This window comes from Apis florea, unplaced genomic scaffold (genome assembly GCF_048593485.1).
Source record: "Apis florea isolate Af1SG1 unplaced genomic scaffold, ASM4859348v1 contig_3158_pilon, whole genome shotgun sequence".
In the NCBI taxonomy this organism is placed as follows: Eukaryota; Metazoa; Arthropoda; class Insecta; order Hymenoptera; family Apidae; genus Apis; species Apis florea.
In genome coordinates, this window is record NW_028256713.1 from 925,837 (window position 1) to 949,156 (window position 23,320).

The 23,320-nt window shown below is 21.8% G+C and overlaps 6 protein-coding genes across 14 annotated transcripts; 2 read left to right on the top strand and 4 right to left on the bottom strand.

Moving 5' to 3' along the window:
• The first annotated feature begins 3 nt into the window (after positions 1–3).
• On the top strand, positions 4–2,671 carry DCTN2-p50 (dynactin subunit 2). Its single transcript, XM_086909831.1, has 9 exons — positions 4–254; positions 517–588; positions 685–818; positions 884–995; positions 1,104–1,255; positions 1,323–1,575; positions 1,647–1,823; positions 1,929–2,031; positions 2,122–2,671. Exons 1-9 carry the CDS (start codon positions 219–221, stop codon positions 2,298–2,300), a joined length of 1,218 nt encoding a protein of 405 aa, XP_086765957.1. The 5' UTR covers positions 4–218; the 3' UTR covers positions 2,301–2,671.
• RpL27 (ribosomal protein L27) lies at positions 2,672–3,424 on the bottom strand. Its single transcript, XM_003691006.4, has 3 exons — positions 3,195–3,424; positions 2,871–3,007; positions 2,672–2,752 (listed from the first exon to the last, which is right to left on the bottom strand). The coding sequence occupies exons 1-3, from the start codon at positions 3,411–3,413 to the stop codon at positions 2,704–2,706; spliced, it is 405 nt and encodes a 134-aa protein (XP_003691054.1). The 5' UTR covers positions 3,414–3,424; the 3' UTR covers positions 2,672–2,703.
• Positions 3,425–3,943: 519 nt separating this feature from the next.
• Ntf-2 (nuclear transport factor-2) lies at positions 3,944–7,315 on the top strand. Of its 2 annotated transcripts, XM_012495075.3 has the most exons (5): positions 3,991–4,623; positions 4,699–4,770; positions 5,022–5,120; positions 5,588–5,708; positions 6,780–7,315. In XM_012495075.3, exons 1-4 carry the CDS (start codon positions 4,516–4,518, stop codon positions 5,699–5,701), a joined length of 393 nt encoding a protein of 130 aa, XP_012350529.1. In that variant the 5' UTR covers positions 3,991–4,515; the 3' UTR covers positions 5,702–5,708; positions 6,780–7,315. The 2 variants fall into 2 exon arrangements, with proteins under 2 accessions (XP_012350530.1, XP_012350529.1); XM_012495076.3 differs by lacking the exon at positions 5,588–5,708 and having other exon boundaries at positions 3,944–4,623.
• Positions 6,709–10,152, bottom strand: Hpd (4-hydroxyphenylpyruvate dioxygenase). Of its 3 annotated transcripts, XR_015292510.1 has the most exons (13): positions 10,065–10,152; positions 9,875–9,901; positions 9,744–9,806; positions 9,213–9,317; positions 8,825–8,950; positions 8,677–8,766; positions 8,508–8,608; positions 8,348–8,425; positions 8,026–8,260; positions 7,831–7,953; positions 7,634–7,750; positions 6,980–7,569; positions 6,709–6,903 (listed from the first exon to the last, which is right to left on the bottom strand). XR_015292510.1 is itself a non-coding variant. In XM_086909832.1 (12 exons), the coding sequence occupies exons 1-12, from the start codon at positions 10,065–10,067 to the stop codon at positions 7,495–7,497; spliced, it is 1,143 nt and encodes a 380-aa protein (XP_086765958.1). In that variant the 5' UTR covers positions 10,068–10,152; the 3' UTR covers positions 6,709–7,494. The 3 variants fall into 3 exon arrangements, 2 of the variants coding, with proteins under 2 accessions (XP_086765958.1, XP_086765959.1); XM_086909832.1 differs by having other exon boundaries at positions 6,709–7,569; XM_086909833.1 differs by lacking the exons at positions 9,875–9,901; positions 10,065–10,152 and having other exon boundaries at positions 6,709–7,569; positions 8,825–8,928; positions 9,744–9,772.
• Positions 10,153–11,649: 1,497 nt separating this feature from the next.
• On the bottom strand, positions 11,650–18,530 carry HPS4 (Hermansky-Pudlak syndrome 4 protein). Of its 3 annotated transcripts, XM_086909849.1 has the most exons (10): positions 18,014–18,194; positions 17,177–17,304; positions 16,797–17,031; positions 16,233–16,463; positions 16,011–16,105; positions 15,824–15,893; positions 15,551–15,718; positions 14,145–15,479; positions 13,828–14,054; positions 11,650–13,541 (listed from the first exon to the last, which is right to left on the bottom strand). In XM_086909849.1, exons 3-10 carry the CDS (start codon positions 17,025–17,027, stop codon positions 13,367–13,369), a joined length of 2,532 nt encoding a protein of 843 aa, XP_086765975.1. In that variant the 5' UTR covers positions 17,028–17,031; positions 17,177–17,304; positions 18,014–18,194; the 3' UTR covers positions 11,650–13,366. The 3 variants fall into 3 exon arrangements, with proteins under 3 accessions (XP_086765975.1, XP_086765974.1, XP_031776385.2); XM_086909848.1 differs by lacking the exons at positions 17,177–17,304; positions 18,014–18,194 and adding an exon at positions 18,218–18,530; XM_031920525.2 differs by lacking the exon at positions 17,177–17,304 and having other exon boundaries at positions 18,014–18,328.
• Positions 18,531–18,718: 188 nt separating this feature from the next.
• On the bottom strand, positions 18,719–22,906 carry LOC100862928 (4-aminobutyrate aminotransferase, mitochondrial). Of its 4 annotated transcripts, none has more exons than XM_003690934.3 (10): positions 20,967–22,906; positions 20,760–20,875; positions 20,513–20,680; positions 20,356–20,442; positions 20,030–20,225; positions 19,796–19,968; positions 19,586–19,720; positions 19,340–19,497; positions 18,991–19,259; positions 18,719–18,918 (listed from the first exon to the last, which is right to left on the bottom strand). In XM_003690934.3, exons 1-10 carry the CDS (start codon positions 21,016–21,018, stop codon positions 18,791–18,793), a joined length of 1,482 nt encoding a protein of 493 aa, XP_003690982.1. In that variant the 5' UTR covers positions 21,019–22,906; the 3' UTR covers positions 18,719–18,790. The 4 variants fall into 4 exon arrangements, with proteins under 4 accessions (XP_003690982.1, XP_086765982.1, XP_086765983.1 ...); XM_086909856.1 differs by having other exon boundaries at positions 20,956–21,227; XM_086909857.1 differs by having other exon boundaries at positions 20,797–20,875; positions 20,967–21,219.
• Between the last annotated feature and the right edge of the window lie 414 nt (positions 22,907–23,320).

Here is a 23,320-nt window from a genome sequence, read left to right on the forward strand (position 1 = left end):
TTTGTATAGTGCTGATACTTGCTAGAAGATATCGTGCAAGTCGTATGAACGTAAAATATATGTAAAGTGCTTAGTGACAATTTACGATATATTCGAAAGAAATCTTAATACTTTATATTAATATTATTTTATGATTAATTATTAATAAAAGATTAAACTTTTTGGATAAATAAAATAATTTAAACTTTAATAACTTTTTTTAATTTAATCGCTGAAAAATGGCTGATCCTAAATATGCTGATTTACCTGGGATTGTAAGTATTTCATATAATGTCAAAATTATATTGATGATTGATTGATTGATAACTTTATTACTTTATATATATATAAAGTATAACTATAACTTTATATATATGTATGTTTATAATTTAGTACGAAATGAACACAGAATTTTTATATCAAATATAAAATTTCAATAAAAATAAAATAAAGATTTGATATTATTTTATTCAGTATTCTATAATTTATGTTGTGTTGAATGAACATAATATTTTGATATTTTTATTATATCTATAGGCATATGATCAAGTTGATGTTTATGAAACTACTGATTTACCAGAATCAGAACAATTTCAACTTTACCCTGAGGTATAACATTATATGTATTATATGTATATGTGAAGATTATTTATAATATTTATTATATGTTACACTATTTAATAATATGAATATTTATATTTTTAGGATGAAACAGATTCTATAGAAAAATTACATATTAGTGCCACAGAAGCATTTAATAAGTTTAAAAATAAACATGTTATTAGCAAAGGAGTTGATTTTTCAGATCGAGTATCACTCAAACCAAGAACTGGCTATAAGTAAATTTTTTTTGGTAAATAAATATAAAAAATAAATTATATATATTGAAAGATATAAATTTTAGATTTGGAGATTGGGAATTACCTGGAGAAGGAGAAAAAGAAACTCTTATTCAAAAATATCAACGTTTACAATGTGAAATTAAAGAATTATATGAAGAAGTGAATGATTTAAAAGTATTTAATTTATTTGAAATTTATCTTATTATATTATATAATAAATTTATCATTTTATTTAATGAAAATAAATATATAAATATTTTTTTATTTTTATTTACAAAATAGGAAAAAATGGGAGAAGATGAAGTAAAATCTGTTGCTGGTGTGATTTCTCAAGTACAACTTCTAGAAAAACAATTAGATTCCTTAAAATTAGAAGAATGTCTTGGAACTGATCTTGTTGCTACTCTATCTGATCCACAAGGCACAAGAATGAAGTAAGTTTATGTTATAATAATGAATATAGAATGAAATAAATTTTTCATTTATTAATGAATATTTTAGACAATTGATATCACAAATAGAAGCATTCAAGCAAACTAGTATTCTTACTTCTGATACTGATTCAAAAGTACAAAATATAAAAGATGATAAAATTAATAAAACAGAACCTGGTGTACTCAAGTATCAGATGATGTATCTTCCAGAAAAAGCAAGAATGCAAGAAGCAGCAAGAATTGCATTACTTGAACAAAGGCTTTGCAATTTAGAAAGTGTCATTGGAACAACTAGTGATAAACTTTCTAAATTTTCACAGGTATATAATGTGATTATTTTTTACATAATTATAATAATTAATTTAATATATAAACAATAATTTTTTTATAGAATCTCAAAAGTCAAGGAGTAATGGAAGCTCTTCAAGAATTAGGAGCAAAAGCTGCATTACTAGATACTTATCAATTAGATATAATTGAAAGTCGATTAGCTACACTAATTCATAGGATGGATAATATTGCACAGAAAAAAGCTGCACTAACATTAGATTCAGAACAAGAACAAAAAGTAAGTTATTTTTTTTAGAATATATAGAAATAATTAAATAATAATTTATATAAAATTTTGAAAGTAGAAATCCAATAAAATTTATTAAAATCAAATTGTTTTCAGATTTCAGAAATGTATGATATCATGAAACAGACAGAAACTATGTCACAAATTTTACCACAAACTGTAAATCGAATGTTGGCTTTAAATACCATTCACCAACAAGGTATGTATTTAAATATATTTATGAGAAAAACTTTACATATATTTTTTGTTTTAAAAATATATATTATTTTTTCAATATATTTCTTTTTAGCTGCTACATTCAACAAATCTTTAATGCGTTTAGAAGAATTACAATCACAAATAACATCCGATTTGGAGAGTAATAAATCTCTTTTAAAAGGAGTTCAAGAAAGCTTTGCATCAAATTTAGAAATTATAAAAAATAACATAGAATCATTAGATGAACGTATTAAAAAACTTAACAAGTGATAATTTATAAAAATATGAATGAAATTTTCGTTATAATGCTTCAATTTTTTTAGCAAATATTTATTAAATTATGTTATTTACTAATATATATTTTCTAAATGTATTTTTAAATTATTCATTTAATATATACCGTAAGTTATATTCTTAAAATATTTTTATCAGAATTTTTTTAATTATTTTTTAAAAATATTTTAAATAATATAAATTAAGTATCTTTGTATTCTCATAGCAAAATGGTTAATTCATTAATGTATACATTATAAATTAAAAATAAATTAGAATCATGCTCTTTTCAAGTATATGTATAAAAAAATAAAAATTTGTTTTTCATTCTGGAGTAGGAGAATAAATGGAAATTATCACATTTAAAATACTTGTAAATTTTATATTTATTTAAATTTAATTAAAACCGTAATTTTTGGAAGAACCATTTGTTTTTACCAGATTTGTACCTAAAAATAAATAATTATATAAAATAATTTTGAAATAATTTTTAAAACAATTTTTATATTCAAAAATATAAAATTAAGTAATTTAAAAAATATATTAAAAAATTATAAATATATATACTTTTCTTCAAATTTAACACGAGTTTGAAATCGTATCTTCTTGCGTTTCATTGGATCTTTAAGATCTTTAGGTGTTACTTTATCCCAATGTAAATCTACAGTATATCTTGTTGGCATCAAATGATTATAATTTAGTACCTACAATTGTATTAAATTATATTTGCAATAAATAAATTAGTATATCAAAATATAACTTAACAAAAAACATTTAATATAAGCAAAAAAAAAAAAGAATTATATTAACAATTAATACGAAAAGTTTAAAGATTTTAAATAATTACATTATTAATTTTTTCAATTTTCAATAATAATTTATAAAACTTACTTTTACAAATGGTTTGATTTTAGAACGTTTGTGAATCTTTGCTTTGCCCATTCTTTTGTGTACTTTACGTGGATATCGGTCAATTCCAGCTACCATTGCATGTCCATATTGTTTTTCTGTAGTTCCATCATCATAATTACGCATGATAATAGCTTTTCTTCCAGCATATCGGCCACTAAGGACTAATACGACTTTTCCTGTTTTCATTATCTTCACCATCTTGAAGATATGTCTAGATATGACAAGAAAATAAAGAATTAATTTATTAATTTAAAAATTATAATATAAATGTTGTTATGAAACTCATGTAATAATTTGTATCATATTATTAATTTTTTTTAGCAAGATCTGTTTAAACAGATTAAATCATAATTGTAAACACATATCACATAATTTCTTCTTTATCACAAATATTTAAAAATAAATAAATTTACACAAAATTAATATTCTTAAAATTTTAGTTTTTTAATATTCTTAAAATTTAAATAATTAATTTTATTTCAATATTAATTTAATATAAACAAAATTTTAAAAATGTATATGAATATATTCTCTTACAAGAACTTATTATTAAAATTGTTAAATTGCAAAAATCATTGCTATTCCAAAAATATCGGAATAAACAATATTAAGAACAACATTATATATACAAATAAATTATTTTTCTATTTCCCGATGTTTCTGGATTAGTTTCTGTAATAACAAACACTACACACCTCACGGTTTTTCACACCGAAAAAAAGGAAGTTAACCTAACTTTCAATTGCTTATCCGTTCAATATTCAAAATTCAACCTACAGATGTCGTATCATTACATCCGGTAATATTTATTGATAACCAATCCTAAATCGCGATTTAAATGACATTCAATAAAATTATTTTTTAATAAAAAATTTTCGCTTGAATCAATCAATCAATTTTGTCTAAAATAATACAAACATCTTTATTTATTTTTTACAATATGAATTATTTAATTTTTAAAAAATCAACGAAGTAGATTTACGTATTTCTAAATCAGAAGCAATCACGAATCAGAAGCAGCATTGTTTGTGCAAAAACGAGTATATACAATCGTTGCCAAATATCTAAACTTTTCGAGAGTTCGAGAATAATTCCGATGATTTTCTCGATACATCGAAATGATTGGTGGACATAAGTAGCTTCCTGCTCGCTTGTATCTTGCACGAGGGATGTTAATAGGCATTATTTTACTCTTATCGTAGAACTTTTTTTAAATACAATTTGTCAACGGATTGAATCACTTGGAAAGACTGATATTGTTAGTATCGTGTAGTAATTGTGAACACAATAAGTTAGCGTAATGGCATTAAACCCCCAATATGAAGTTATCGGAAAGGGTTTCGTACAACAGTATTATGCGATGTTTGACGACCCTGCTCAAAGACCAAATTTAATAAATATGTATAATGTAAGTTTTTATTAATGTAAATATTTATAATTACATTTTTTATATTATATATTTATTTGATTGTTATATTCATAGACCGAGTCATCTTTCATGACATTTGAAGGTTTGCAAATACAAGGTGCTATTAAAATCATGGAAAAACTAACTGTAAGTATTTTATGGAAGAAATATATATACATATAATTTTATTATATTAATATATTATAAATATTATTTTTTCCAATATATTTTATATAAATTTTATATATATTTTATGTAGTTATATTGTTATATTAAATAATTATATTGTTTTAAAAGATTATAAAAAGATTATATGAAATACAAAAAAAATAAATATAGTGTTTTTAATATTTTTTGTTATATTGATTATTATTTTATTATTAATTTTTAATTTTCAGAGTTTAACATTTCAAAAAATAAATCGGATAATAACTGCTATTGATTCACAACCAATGTTTGATGGTGGCGTACTCATTAATGTTTTAGGAAGGTTGCAGGTAAAGAAAATAGCTTTTTTTATAATATAATTATAATATGAATATAAAAATTTTATAAAAACATGAGTAGTATAATATTTATATATGTGAATAGTAAATATTATACATAAAAGAATTTTATAATTCAATATGTGCAGAGATTTTATTCCAATTAGTTCAGTAATTTAATTTTTTTTACTATTCGTATTTAATTTACAATACAATATACTTTCAAAAATAAAGATATATTTGGCCTAATATTTTCTTTTTAAATTTTTTGATTGCATTTATTTCTATTCGTCCACATATTGTATTTTATTGGCTGGACATGTTACACAAATGTGTACTGTACTGCCTTACATTTTTTGTGCTGCCATATGAAGATAGAGATTGAGCTATGACTAATGTCCAGCAACAATCTCTCTATATACCTCCGCAAAGAAGATGAAATAAGAAAATTCAGTCAGTGATTGTTGATGATTGGGCAGACTGATGAGGATCAGCCCCATGCATACATCCAGACATTTGTCCTGAAGCCAATTGGTACCAGCTTTTACGTGCAGCATGACATCTTCAGACTTGCTCTGCATAACACGGTTTAGGCGTCAGGTATTACTATTCCATTGATCTTCGTATCATGGTACAGGCAAGCTTGATACTAATTCTTAGTGTCTAAAGCTGCTTAATGTTTGTCAATATGCTTTTTTATTATTAATTCTAATTTTATTATATATTATTTGCAACATTGCTTTTATGTTTGCTGTAATTTAAGATTTTAAAAAAATAATTTTTGCACTTACTAATATTACTATATAATAATTTGACAAACATGGAGACTTAAAGTAATTTTGTAATATAGTGGAAATATCTATTGCATTTTAAAGTTTATTATTATATTATATTTAAATTTGATAAAATTTTTTAATTTTATTATTTCAATATTTGCATGTACTATTTAATTAATTATACTTTAATAAATTATCTAATAAAGATGATAATAAAGAGAAAACTTTAAATTGCTGAACTGATAGGAATAAAATTTATTTTTTCTTATATTTAATAAAAATTTAATGACTTATTATTTAATAATAATTCAAGATTAATCATTACGATTAATTAATTTTATGTATGAGAACAATTTTAAAATTATATATAATATTATATAATACTAAATAATATATGAATATAAAAAAATAAATTTAAATTTATATTTTTATTATATAATATGCTTATTATATATACTTTTTAACATAATAGAAATTTTATAATAATTAATTTTTAAAATTATTTATGAAAATATAATAAAATATTTATATTACTGTAAGAAAAAATATAAAATAATTTTTTTTATATAAAATTTTATTGTAGGTAAGTTTATCATTATATTATACATCTTTTTTATTTTTATTATTCTTGAAATATTATGCATTTTTTGCATGATAAATAGTAAAGTTATTAATTATTTTAATAATTATTTAATCTAATTAATTATTTTAATAATGATAATATTAATAATATCAATATATAATATGTTTTTATATATAATAAATTTGATTTTTAAATTAATATTTACTAAGATTTATAAAATATATAAATAACAAAAAAAAAGTATAGAATTTTTAAATATAATTATATTACTATAACATATATTATAAATAATATATTTCTAATTTGTTACAGGCAGATGAAGATCCACCACATGCCTTCTCACAGATCTTTGTGTTGAAGCCACTGGGGAATTCGTTTTTCTGTCAACATGACATCTTTCGTCTTGGCATTCATGATAGTGTATGAAGAGAAATGTCTGCAAGTTTATCACAGTTAATATAGCAGACAGATATCTGAGCCATGGACTCCACAGATTAAAATAAGTGAGCTACTTTTTCCTTAATATCCTTTGTCATCACATATTATTCCATTCTTTCTAGATATTGCAATTTTTATATGAAAAACATTTGCTTATATCTTGGCCATGAAACAAAAAGAGAGCATTAAAAATAAATACAGTTTAATAATTTTCTTGCTTTTCTCTTTTTTTAAGACACCTGTTGTTAGTTATATGTTTATAATATAATATTAATACAGCACGATATAATGTTTGATTTTAATGGTTAATTATTAAGCTTCAAATTGTATTGTTACATATTTTATCTTCTCATACTGTGTGTATTTTTGTAAAACAAATATTGGCCATTAAATACAACACAAAAAATTAATATAATGGTAGTTTCTATTTTAAAAACATTTTAATTTAATAAGAATTTAAAATATATTTAAAATTTAAAATTTCTAGAAAGAAATTTATATACATAATTGTATTTTATTTCAATCGTTAAATTATAAATGTTAAATATTAAATGTTAAAATATAAAAATATAAAGAATTTATTATATTTTTATAAATTGCCACGTTTAGCTTGTTCCATTTCAATAGCTTCAAAGAGTGCTTGGAAATTTCCAGCTCCAAATCCCTGGAACAAAAATAATTATAATTTTTATTGTTATCTGAACTTAAATGATTATATTAATACTTACATTATGATTATGCCTTTGAATAATTTCTATGAAAAGCGTTGGTCGATCTTGCATATTTTTAGTAAATATTTGTAAAAGATAGCCATTTTCATCATAATCAATTAAAATTTTTAATTTCTGAAAATATAATTAAAAATAAATATTAACGAATCTTTATTAAATTCATTTTATAATTTTATATTTAATATTTATAATACCTGAAGTATATTAAGATCTTCTAAAATTTTTATACCATTATTTTTCAAACGATTTCTTAACATATCATAATAACTATCTGGAACATCTAAGAATTCCATTCCTCGAGCTCGCAAGTTTTTTATCTGTAGAATAATAAAATTTTTCTATTTTAAAACAAAATTTTATACAAATTTATTATTAAGAAAATAATTTACTGCTGTAATTATATCGTTTGTATTAAGAGCAATATGTTGCACTCCTGCTCCTCCATAATATTCAACGTATTCTTGAATTTGAGAACGTTTTTTGCCAGAAGCAGGTTCATTTATAGGCATTTTCACAGTTTCCTCCCAGTTCGTCATTACGATAGAACGGAGAGCTGAATATTCTGTGTGCAATTGAGTATCATCTACCGACCAAAATCGATGAAATTGCAAACATCGTTCATACCTATAATAGTATAATAAAAATTTTACATATACAAATTCAATTGTATAGATTATTTCATTTTTTTAAATTTTTAATTTGTTCATATACCATTTTGCTACTGACTCCATTTGTTTATCAGGTTGGTTACCAACAACATGATCCACAAAATTTAATCCTACTTTTGGTCTAAATAATAGAATAGTTATTAAATATTTTATTATTATAAAATATTATCAAAGAATAATGTGATTGGATTTAAATTACATACAAATTTTTTGAAAATAGATCTTCTGATGATTTTTGAAATCCTGGCAAAAAAAATCCTTTATACTTCGATCGATCTATTAGTGTATGATATGTGTTTCCATACTGATAAAAAAAATGAATAATTTTATTGAAATATTATTTTTATTTCACGATGTTATGCATTCACTTACAGTTTTTATAGTAGCAAATTTTACAGTACCATATTTATCATTTTCTTCCCATATGTCTTTTACTATTACGGCTCCTCTTTCTTTTGCGATCTAAAAAAAATTATGATTTTTTATTTCATATTCAAAGAAATTTATGATTTTAACTTACTTTTACAATGATATCTATATTTTCAACATTGAAAGCAATGTCACGAACACCATCTCCATGTCGAGAAAGATGGTTTGCCATTTCTTCATTATCAGGTTCATAGGCTGATTCAAAAATAAAAATAATCTATAAATGAAAAATATTTTTTATTTTTTTCTAATAATATAAAATAATTATAATCATTATCTAAAAAATTTATTTTTATCTCTATAAAATAGGAAACTTGTATAATTAATATTTCTAAAGATAATAATTCATATAATCACAATAATCTTTTGAATCAAATGAGTTTTTATTTATAATAAAAAATTATTTTATACATTAATTTATAAAATACTATTTTATGAAAGTTAATAAAATGCAATAAACATTTGTTTAGCAAGTTTACCTGATTTTGTTTAATGACATGTGATGCCACGCGCCTAGAACCAGTTTCTAAACCACGGTAACCTAACGGTTCAAAACCCAATCTATTGCAATAATAGCTGGCTGCCTAAATAACAAATGAATTTAAAAATAAATTAAAAAATTAAAAAATTTATAATATCATTTTAAATACCATAGTTATATATAAAATATTAATTAAAATGATTAATAATAATATATCTTCGAAATATATATTATAATTTATCTATTATTTTAGATTGATATTTATATTTCAACAATTAATTGAATAAAATATTAATTTTCTTAATAAATTTTAATTAATGATTTATATTTAAATAAATATTAATAATTTATTTAAAATTCTTTTTGTGAATATATAACAAAATGAAAAATATCTTAAAATGAAAGCATTTTATATTATAATAAAAAATATTAATCCTGAATAATTATTTATTTCATAAATTTCATGATTTCATTAATTATTCAATGAAAATATTTTGTTTAATAATATGTGATAATTAATTGTAATTACCTGTTTTGCATTTCCAACCCAGAATTTAAGATGATCGAAGGATATGAATTTCCCACCCAAAGGCTAAAAATGAAGAATTATACATTAATAATACATTATTTTTTCATTTAAAATATTCTTGTTATAATTACCTTTGGTCCTTTATCTGTATATGTAGTCTAAAAAAATAATAATAATAAAAATTTACATTATCAACTTATTATCATAATACTATTAATAATAATATTAATTAAATGTAGTATAATGATTAAATTCTTATATAGAATATTATTTTTATAGAATTTTATTCTTTTATAAGAAATTAATAAAGAACATTCATACCATTTTTAATATCTTGAAAGAGAACGAGGTAGTTACTGATTTTTTTTAATAGTTCTTAATCACAAGTGCGCCTTGCTTAAATATAAGCGCGTCAAAGTCAGCGATCGATATTCTAATCGTTGATTGGTTGATCTCGGAGGCTTATTTGTCTCGCATTCTTTTAAAAATTGTGAAATATAAATCAATCGTATAATATTATCGTTAATAAACAGGTTTTTCAAGATTGTTATGATCATTTGATATTTCCTTGATGGGCTGGTTCGGAATTTTTAAGATCATTTCTTTCAATAACATTTATTAATTTATTTTTTAAAAAATTTTTTAAAAAATTTTTGTTTATTTTAATTTTCATTTACATTATTTAATTTATTATAAAGATACTAAAGAAATAAATAAATATTATTTCATATTTTATAAAATTTTTTTAAAAAATATAATTTCTTAAATTTTTGAAAAAATATAATTACAAAATATTATTTTTCAATATTTTTTGTATGCTTCACAATAATAATTAATAAATTAAATGTATAAATAATTATAATGATCAATATTGTAAATAAATATTATTGTTTTTTATTCTTCTATATTTCATATTAAGATTTTATATTTTTATAAAATATAAATCATTGTATTTAATAAAAAAATAACATAAATTATTAATACATTAATTATTTTTTTTGTTTAAAAAAATTAAATAAGTTCAATTTTTTCTTTTACATATATATTAAGTATACTGACATATATATTTAATACAGTAAAACCACAATAAAATATTTGTTAATAACATTGTAATACTAAATATACAAGAAATAGTTTTTCAGAACAAAATTTTTCAATAATAAAAATTTAAAATGTCTCAAAATTTTCCATCGATGGGGGCTCGTCATTTTATATATAATAAAACTTGACTAGTTATGCGTCAACAATGTAAATTTTAATTTAAAAATCCTGTTTAATATAAATGAGCAGATAGAACGTGTTAAACGCGTGATATAAACCTGTTAACAAGCCGGCAGAACTAAGAGGCTCGCCTCATTCATTTTTATTTATTGCCGAGGTTAATAGAAAAAATTAACAGAATAATTTCAAGATATAATCAATATCTATAATAAATTTATATGACTTCAAGTTTATTTTCATTTAAAATAATATCATAATTAATGATATTTAATATTTTAATTTTTTTTTATTATATCTTTCATGATTGTAAATAAATTGTTTTTTGTTTTAAAATATTAAAAAATTAAAATATATGCATATAATCTAAAAGTACTTTCAATTATTTTATTGTATATTGTTAATAAAAATTTAAAAAACAATGAAATTCAAATATTACTTATTATAATTATAACTTTTATTTAATTAAGATATATTCTGATCATATTACAATATTTTGTTGTTCATGTTTTACTGTATAAATATCCTATGTTATTTGTAAACTAATTAATAATAAATATAATTATGTGGTTAATTATAATTAAATGTGATTAGTTTGAATTAGTTTAAATTAAAGAGTTTTATATATTAAAATCAATTTAAATTAATATAAATATATGTATTATCAAAGAATAATTTGGAACATTAATAGCTTTCAGATATATAATAATGACTAGATAAAATTATTATAATTACATTTAAGAAATATGTATTAAAATTTATATAATATATATTACTATAAACAATATAAAGTATAAATTAATAATATATAAATATGTGATCAAAAATTTTATATATACATATAAAATTTTCATACAAAATCATAATTTTTTTAAAAATAAGCTTCTAATTTAATTTAAAACTTATAAATTACAACTATAATTGAAAAATAGATTACATAGAAACTTATAAATATATTTATAAAGATGTTATTATAATAAAAAGAATTTCATTTTTATATATTTAATAAATATTATTGAAAAATAATATTAAATATTAATAATTAATCATTATCAAGTTTTTGTAACTTCTTTTATGATTAAATAATTACATTCATTATTTATAACATTTTTGTTAACACATTAGTATATTGTATATTTTTTAATAATGTTGTTTATTTATTTTACTAAATTTAAAAATTGTATAAATAAATAAACACTTTTTATATTTATATACAAAGAACTAATTATATGTTTATAATGCACAATATAAATTTATACTAAAGTGTTATACTAAAGTGTTAAAAAGTTAAGTAAACAACAATTAATTACTTACTCCTAAATGTAATAAAAATCTTTATCTATAATAACATCATTTTAAATAGATAAATAAATTATATTTAATACTAAATATCACTTAATTTGGACATAGTACAATACAATATCAGAATTTTTTGTGTTCTATCTAAGACATTAAAAGCTTAGACTTGGAAAAGCTGTCTAAACATGCTTTTAAAATTGTATTGCATTTCTAAAGAATTTTTATCTAGTTTTAAAACCATACATGATAAAAATTTTTATTTTTCAAAGTATTGTATATTTCTACTACATTTATATATAAAACTTTATATATATAATATAATTTTATTGCATGAATTTATTCACTAATTTAATAATTTTATTTAATAAAATAAAAAAAATTTATTTTTATGATAAAATCAATGATAAATTTATTGAATGTGTGAATGGACAAATGCTTTTAATGAAATATTTAATATTTCATATTAAAATATATTATTTATAATCATGAAAATAGTAACGTTTTATTATGTATGGTCAGTATATATATGAATAATATAAAAATCTTTTGATTACAGCCAATTCTTAAATTATTATTAATCAATGATATTTATTAGAAAAATATGTGTAGAAAATTTGGTAATATTTTTTTCTATCAATATGTAATACTCTGTTTATCATAAAAGTATTCTTCGATTAAATTAATAAAATGTTTAATCTTCATCTTGAAAAGAGATATGAAAATTTGAACTAATTGTTTACTAAGAATATGGACGTCTTAAATAAATATAATACTAAATATATATACATTAATGTATATATGATATTTATATATGATTATTCGAAAATTGCTCTAATTAATAAGAATTTAATTACTATTATATGCTACTTAAATAAAAGATTTCATTCTCATTTTTAATGCCTTTGCATTACATGTAACAAGATAAAGAGAATAATATTAATTATCAAAAATATCAGAAAAACGTATCTACTATTATATGCAAATAAAATATGTATACTATTTTGTACATCATTATTAATTTGGCATGCTATATATAACAAAATATTAAATAAATCAATTTAATCTTGAATGAGATTATGATGGAAATATCTATATATAATTATGATTTATAATAATACAATTCCATGGTCTCTTTCTAGTCTACGTTTTGCTTTAAGAGACACAATACCCATTAAATCTGCAGGAGTTGGAAGTCCACCAGAAGTATTAGGAGCCATTGCTTGTTGATAAAATACCTCTACATTTCCACACTGATTACCATAAACAACAGTATCTTCCGTTCTAGTTAATTAATAAAATATTTCAAAATATTAATATTTTATAAAAAAAATTAATATTTAAATTATAAATAAAGGTTTCAAATAAAGTTTTATAATAAAATATTATGATATTTAATATAATATATAAAAATAAAGCATATTTTAAAATTATATTATCATTGTTTTTTAATTTTTGTTAATAATAGTATCTTTGAATAAACAAGAAAATGATCTAGAAGTAAACTGACATGTGCAAAATTATATTGTATAATGAATGAATTAAATAAACTAAAATATTTAATAATTACCTGACAGTGATATCTGTGAGATTGCTGGCATGTGTAAATCTATCATGAAGACAAGAAACAATATCTAATTCAGTGACACCCCAAAGTCCAGAACGGTTTACTGTATCCCATTGAGGATCAATACTTAAAATACTATATAATTCTTTATTTTCAGTTGATGGCAAAGGCTCTAAACATTGTTGCAATCTTACTTCAAGTTTCCCTAAAGTATTCACACAAGTTTGCCACTGTAATATATATTATCATAATATATATTAAAATTAATATATTTAAAAATTAATATATATATTAAATGTTAAAAAAAAATATATATTTACGAGAGAATGTATAAGATCAGGATTATTAGCAGTTCCATTTTCCATTAATAATACCAATACCATGTTATGATGTCCACAGAGAAATAATTCTGTTTTTTCAAGACAAACATCATTCTTGGAAGTAGTTATCCAATCTTCTTCCAATTCATCTTCATCATCACTGCCAGTCTCTTTATTAACTGCTTCCAATTTTTGTTTAATCATTTGATTTGTTACTGTCGAAAAGCCAGATAAATCGCGAAATTCGCTAGGAGTTGTTTCTCTACTACAAAAACCGCTAGTTCTTTCATCAGCAAGTAAACTAAGTTTAGACATAAGAGGAGTTAATTGTAGACCATCCAATTTTTTTTTTTGAAGAAAATCATACACGTTACCACATTCCGATGCTGATTTTCGTCTATCATCATTATCAGTGATATTAAGTGGTTTCAAAGGAAGACTCATCGATCTACGATAAGTTTCTTGTTTTACTTTACTATCTAATTTTATATCGTGAGAATTACTTGATTTTTCTAAATTATCATTGATTATAGTATCACAGTTGTTCATTACATTTTTTGCATTACAATTATTAGTCAAATTTGTTAAAAAATCATTACGATTAATTGTATTATTTCGATCATCTTTCAGTTCTTCATAATGCGAAGATATGTATTGTTCATATAATGATTGAGATACTGATAATCCATCACATCGAAATACAGGATAACATGGATCCGTAATTGTATGAAATTGTTTTCTATATAATGATTTTTTTTGAGGAGAAGTTTCTGGAGATATACTTTGTTTTAACTGTGGCAATCCTAATCCATATGTTCTTACTGATATTCGAGTAGAGCACAAATTAGATGATTCTAAATCATGCATACTTAAGCTTTTCTTATTAAATTCTCTCCGTTTAAAAATTTTTTCTTTTGGAGTAACGGTTTTTAATTTATTTAAACGTTTACATCTAAGTGCTTCCTTAACAACATCTGGAATATCATCTACATTTATCTTTATTTCTTTTTTTTCTTCCTCTACTTCATTATTTGTATCTTCGTTTGTGTTACATATTAATACAGCATTACCATGTAATACTCTATTAATATCTCTCAAGGGCGTAGAGCACACGCTAGGAGTCAAAGGATTTATACACTTAGGACGGTCTGTTTTACTTTCCTGTTTACGTTTCACTGGAGAACTGTAAGTTGTTAATGGAACAGAGGATACATAGTGACTGTTATCATTGTACTGTGATGAATCTAATTCTCCTTCTTCAGGTACAGTAAAAATACGAGAAGTATCTCGTTTCATCCCAGACAAAGGAGGTTCTTTATTGTTTTTAGACATGTTCTAAAAATATAATCATTATTATTCATTATTAGATAATTAATAAATGCTTTATGTTTTTAAATATTACTTACTTTTCTTTGTAATATTTTTTTAGTGACAGAATCTAAATAAGAACTATAATATCGTTCATTATTTGCTTCTTGTATAAGTTTTATAAATTGTTTTTGTTCTATATATACTTGCAGTAACTGTACTCCAACAGGTAGGTGAAATTCTGTTGATATTCTTTCTGCAGGAGCCTAAAAAGAATTTTTAAATAAAAAATAAACAATTGATTTCAAAATTTTTTTTATATATTATATATTATATATTATAAAAATTAAATAATATTATGTCTAATATACCTTTATTCTATATGGGTCAGTTATAACAATTTGTTTGGTCAATTCAGCACTCAATTGAGTTGCAACTACTCTGAAATATTTATATTTATATTTATGTACAATTATGTATAAATTTTTAAAGAGATATTTATTCATATATAATTATATATATTTATATATATAGTTTATTCATTAATATTTAACTTACTTGTTATTATAAAAGAGTGCACCACCTATAATACCATTAGTTTCTTGAAAATATTGTAAAACTTGAATTGCTTCTAAAAATATATTACTAGCACTCTAAAAAAATATAATACTGATTTATTTATATCAATAATAAATATTTAATATAATAATACTAATATATTAATATAATTTAATATAATAATTTAAAATTTTAATATCACATATTTTTTATATTAATCACCTTAGGAAGTTTAATAATAGGAATATTGGAAAAAAGATTGGCACTATATTGAAGTATTGGCAAATATGTTTCAAACATTTGATAAAGTTTCTCTGTAAATTTATTCCTGTCATTATTAAATGATTCCAATATTTTATTTAAATCATAATGAAAGAATTTTAATAATGATTCTAATGTATTTGCACGTCTTTCTAGAATCCAGTCATGAATATTCCTATCAGTTCCAACTGCCTGTAAATAATAATAAATAATGAAATTTATATAATAAATATAAGTAATATTCTTTCTTATAAAGCAATAAAAAATGTTATATTTCATTCATTAAAAATATATTGGAAATTATAAGAAATTAAATAAAGATAATTGTCAAATTATATGTAATATATTATGTAATAATTTTCACATTATAATAATTATATATTGTAATTAAAATCATGTAATTAAATTCTTCTACATTATTTTAAATCATTTTTTTTTATTTTGTAAATTATTTTTATAAATAAGTTTGATTTAATTTATTAATTATAATTATATCAAGAAAAAATGTAATAATAATATACTTACAAGTATATATTGACCAAACTTTTTTAATACAAACTTTCCTCCTTGTAATGTAATTGATTTTGGATTGGAAAATGAAGTTGAAAGAAATTGATTAATAGCCATTAATTGACCTGCTAAAGCTAACCTTTGAGTAAGAGATACCCATGCAGGATGAAAATACATAACTGCTTCTGCAGGATCATCATCTTCTTTACAACATCTTATAGTATCATAAACAAATACTATCATCATCTCTCTAAAAAAAAAAAAAAAAATCAAAATTAATTTATTATTATCTATATATTAATTTATATAAATAATAGTATTATGTAATACAAATAGTAAATATAAAATGTTAAATATAAATAAAATAGTTTTGTTTTATAAATGAAATAGCTTACCCTTCTGAAGAATTGATAAAACTGTTCTATATATAATTGTTTATCAATTCTATCAATTTTCATTTTTATAAAATCATAGATATAATATTAATGTCTATAACTTGTTTTAATTCTATACATGAATAAGTCTATGAAATAAACAATTATGAACAGAAAATTACTGATTAGCTGCACCAATAACCGATAACAAAATGAAAGAGATAAGATTACAGATTTAGAATACATTTTTTAAAAGTATTATGTACTATATATAATAAAAAAATATTATTAATACTTGAATAAGTTTAATAAAAATTAAATAAAAATTGATGAAAATTATTTATATTTATAAAAATTATATACATTATTTTATTTATTTGTTATAGTATATATGCAAAATTTTTAAATTTAATCTTCAATAAATATAATTATATAAAAAAATATAATTATAATTTATTAATAATGAAACAATATAAAAAATGTAAATGTTTTAAAATTAAAACAATATATATATGTGTTTTTATATAATATATGCATTACATTTAACAAGTATAAAAGAAATATTATATTATATTACAAAACAATAAAATTGTATTATAAAACTTATTGTAAAACAATAAAATTACAAATAGATAACAATTATTTACAATACACATAATATATATATATGTATATGTATAAAATATCAATAATTTTCCAAAAACTTCAAAGTAAATTTAAAATAAAAAAAAATATTATTTTAAACAAATAATGAAAAATAATGATTATAAATTCATTAACTAAGAAAATAAAAGTATTATAGGTGTTATAAAAAAATATAAGTACACAAATTTTTTAATTAATAGTTTATAAACTCACACCAACTTAAAATCAGCATTCTCTTTGACAAAAATTAAAGATTTAAAAAGGGACATGCCGCCGAAAGATCAACCAATGAATTAGGTGTAATAGCAATACAGTTTGCAGCGTGAAATAGTAAACAAAGCATTATCATTGAATTAAAGATGCACTTTCTATGCTGCTATAATTAGATAAGGCTAATGTTATGCAATATCTTCGTACTTTGCCATGGTGATTGTTTACGCTTCAGTGTACCGGAGTTGAGAACTTCAATTTCAATTGTCAATTGTAATTTCAAGCTTTTTTTTTTTAAGTTTTCTTTTTTCACTTATAAAAACAAACTTAACGTCGTATTTTTTATTTTATTCTTATACTCGTTCAAGATGCTATTAAGCGACACGAAAAATGCACTTCAATAGAAATGCACTTTCTCGTTATGTAATATAAAATCTGAGCCATAATAATCTTCATTTCCAATCACGCTGAATGGAGCCGCTCCTTTACCGCCATGCTGATATCGATCTTATACTTATATAGATGATACTCCTAGTCTTTGATCGGACTTAATGTAATTGCACCGCGGTATTTGAATTTTATTTGAACACTTAATGAATTAAAATTTTATTATTACCATATTAATATTATTATTATTATTATTATTAATATTATTAATGCATTATTTATTTAATAATTAATTGACATACGTAATAAAATTATGAAATGTATTTTTATATTGAAGTATATATTTAACAAATATATCATACATAAGTAAATAAAATATAAATTACAAATATATCAGCTATCTGTAAGTTCTTGCAAACAATTGCGAAGAATTTCTAAAAAAATATCAGCATGATATTCTCCAAATATTAGACATGGTCTTAACCGAATTGATTTTATTCCACATTCACCCACTTGAATACCTAATGTGCAAATTTATTTTGAAGATAGAATATATAAATTTTGAAATGTATATATTAAACTTTTGATATTACCTTTACTACGTATCAGATGCAATAATTTATTTTTCGTATCATTACATGGCATATCAAATGCAATAATAAAACCTCTACCTCTTACAGAATTCATAAGATGCGGAAATTCATGTTGTAATGTGTTTAATTCACATAGCAAATAATTACCGACATGACAAACATGACTTAATAAATCGTCTGTTTCAATAGATTGTAATACTGCCTCTAATATTAGAATTTTACTTGGATCACCCATCCATGAATTAAAAATTCTATATGGAAGTCTAGGCCTAAATAAATAATAAATATATAATAAATTTAATAAGATTTTATTCTATTTAAATGCTACCATTTTTAATAAATATATTACATATATTCATAAGAATGATAAAATCCACTAGCTTGCATTTTGTTACTAAAGGTAACTATATCAGGAGGAATATTTAATTCAAAATATTCATGTGCCCATATTCTTCCTGTTGCACCACCTCCTGTTTGTATTTCATCCAATATTAAAGGAATAGATTTCTGTGAAGTTTATATTTATATTATATTTTTCAATACATTCACAATAATCTTATTTTATAAAAATATAAATAATATATTAAATATTTACTTTTTTACTAATATCTTGTAAACACTGAAAAAAATCTGGAGAAGCATGTCTATCTCCTCCTTCACATTGTATTGCTTCAACTATGATACCAGCAACTGGCATTTTTTTTTCAAATTGTTCTATTAAATTTTCTACCTTTTATATTTTGATGTAAATTTTATCAATTTTTGATAATAAAATTAATTTGAATTTTATAAATATTAAATTTACTTGTTCTATGCATCTTGCATCCTCTTCTTTATTTTCTTTTTCATACTGATCCAATGGATACAAATATTGTGGAAAAGGTGCAATTGGCCATGGAAGAGAAGGTATATCAACTTTCATTATATATTTAAAATGTGTTAATGCCAGTGCACCAAATGTTCTACCATGATATCCTCCTAATTTTATAAATTTCATCAATTTATAGTGTTGATATATTGCAACACTACATTAAGGTACCTTCAAAGGAAAGAAGTGACAACTCAGGACAACCAGGTGGTTTATTAAAAGGTGCATTTTCTTTTTCTTTCTTTGTAAACTTATTGCCTTGACGACGCCTTTCTGCATATTTTATAAATGCCATTTGCATAGCATATTCAGTTGAACAATCACCACAATTAGTTGTAAAAACACATTGTAATCCTTTTGGAGCTACCTGATAAAATAGTATTATATTTAACAAATTCTTTTTTATTTACTATTATTTGTTATTTTTAATTATTTTTAATTTTATTTTCATTGACAAAATAAATATTTTCTAAATTTTATAAATAAAAATATCTTACACATGGTTGAAGCAATGTATCCTGTAGTTTACATGGCCATTCTAAACCAGGGAATAAACCTAATGCAGGTCTGTTTGCCATTATTCGCTACAAATTTATTATATTGATATTTTTTTAATTAATTTTAATGAATATAATAATTTGGAATTATATTTACTTGATTTCCTGCACAAGATAATGCACCAAGAATTGATCTATGATTATATCCAAGAGGAAGAGTAGAAAGTTGCATAAACATATCTAAAAAAACATTTCCATCTATATCTGCTAAATAATTTCCAACAGATCTTTGATAATCTGCAAAATATTGAATGGAGCCTATTTGCTGCAATATGTTATAATTATATTATATTAATATATGCTATATTCTAACAAAATTTATATCTTGTCACAATAATATAAACCTGAATTTTAGAAAATTCATTGAGAAGAGCATCTGACCTTGGTCCAGGAATTTCAGTAAGTGTATATGGTTTCATTGGTTCTCCAGGTAATGGTGCTTTTGGCACATTATGACATTCTATATATATTATTTATTAAATATAATATATTAAAATGATATGATTTTTTTCTGTAATATCAATTTTTTAACATAGTTACTTTGTACTTACGACGAGGTTTTGGACTCTTTCGAATAGAATATACAATACTTTTGCACAACATATTATAAGAAATTTTTATGTTTATTAAATATTGTTACTAATTATAGAGAATTTATGAAATTCTACTATACGTATATACATGTATTCTTAACTCATATTAGATAAAAATTTTAGAGAAAGTTTAAAAATAGTAAAAAGTGTGCAATGCATTCATATAAATGACATATTTTTACTTTTGTTTCAAATTATGACAGAAGAATGTAAATAGCTATTAATATAGGTTCTATATAGTATTACTTAAACTTCAAGTACTACTTAAGCTTATATTATACTTTAAATGTAATAAAATATTAATACTAAAAAAATTTAGTTATTTATAATATTACTCTATACAAAAAATTATTTTTTGTAAATAAAATTAAAAATGAATTACTAAACGGTATTAATATACTTTTTTAAAGTTTCATGAAGCCACTGTCATACAGCAGTTTATTATTTTTTAAGCAATTACAAATTAAAAAAGGTAAATTAACATACTATGCTTTCATCTAACTTATATTTATAGTGCAATAAAAACAACAAAGTTTATGATTAAAATTAGTACAAATATATTTATTATAAACTAGTAATATTAGATTTATAGATGAATATAGTTATGTAATCACACTTTGTTGCTTTTTTTAATAGAAATAAACACCTTGTTACATGATTAATAAGCGGGCAAAGTGAAATAGAGCAGCGCAAAATGTACATGGCTGCAATTCTTCACCCAGTTTTTACACTTCAGTAGCATGCCAAAACTTACACGACTAATATCTAATATATACCTTAAAGTATTTCTACACTTTTTTACAGAAAAATTTTTATTTCAGTACATTTTCAAATGTCGCTTCTATGTAAGAAAAGAATACTCGATAAAACGAGTTTAGCTAAATTTGTTTTCTTAACGCATCAAAAATTTTAAGAGTATCAACGACTTTGTAAGTTCACATGCATCTCGTAAAAAATTAGGATTAACTCCTTGAGAAACAATTTAATTCTCCTATTTGCCTCAAAAAATAAAGCTAATATGTTATTATTTCCAATTAGCGCTCGTATTTATTATTGTGAATACTTATGTATTAATACTTGTTATTAATCTTTATTCATAAATCCTTACGAGCTAAATAATGTCCAAAGGCAAAATAGAAGAATTTCAAAGATGCACTAAATCTCAAAGAGTAAATCTATCGAGGCATAATTTTCAAAATAAAATTCTCTTTAAAATGTTCGCTTAACTCTTTGCGATATGTAGATCAAACACAACTTCGAGGAACGCTATCAGTTTAAACACAGAATACAGCAAAGAATTAAGCGTAAAAAAATAAAAATTTAACATTTTAATAATCATAGATATATGGATATATATCGAAGACATTTGTAAAATACATTACAATAGAGATAAAATAAAGCTTCGATAAACGAGACGCATATGACAAGACCACTTGAGCTTACGATAAAGCTAATGCGGTGTATAAATCTGGGCAAAGTAATTATATGTATTCTGTAACTATAATCGAAAGTCGAAGGTAAAAAACAGATCAGTGCCAGGTTCTGTGAACTTTGAATTAAAAATACTGTACAAGCATCATCCTGGCAAAAATGTACAACCTGTTTTTTTCACTTAAATAAATGATTGACCATCGTTAAGATGCATCTTGAGTTCGTGAAACACACATGTTAATGTACATACACGAAATAGTTCTTAATATCGGAGAACAGATTTCCTTAAGAAAGTATTTCTTAGACCTTTACAGAATAAATCTGTGTGTAGTTTAGATTCCTAGAAATTCTCAGATTCTTCTTTATGAGTTAGATATTTACTATGTACTTTCACTCTTGTAATTTATTAGTGAAAATTAGAAGCTAGGCTTTTCTTTGCTTCTTTTCATATGAGTATGTATGTATGTATATACGTATATATATATATGTATATATATTATTTTTGTTCCTTAGATGTCCATGAAATAATATTGCCTTTTCATATCCTGTAAGAATACAGAAACTGAATATACTTGTACATATACAATGTAGTACAGTTTAGTACTTTTCACAAACAGTTGTTTAATAGCTAAAATATAAACAATATTTTCATCAAATTCAGTTTTTGCGTTTAAATGATTTTTTTTTATATCTTCGATATATAAGAATCAAGATTCTATAGTCTATTTTTATAGACACTTTTACTTGGATATATACAAAGCAGACATATCCGCTTATTTCTTATCATCTAACATTGTATATATTACTTGTAAACAATTTTATAGAAAATTTTGTGTTAAAATAATATAATAGTGATTATTTATGAGCACAATAAACAAATT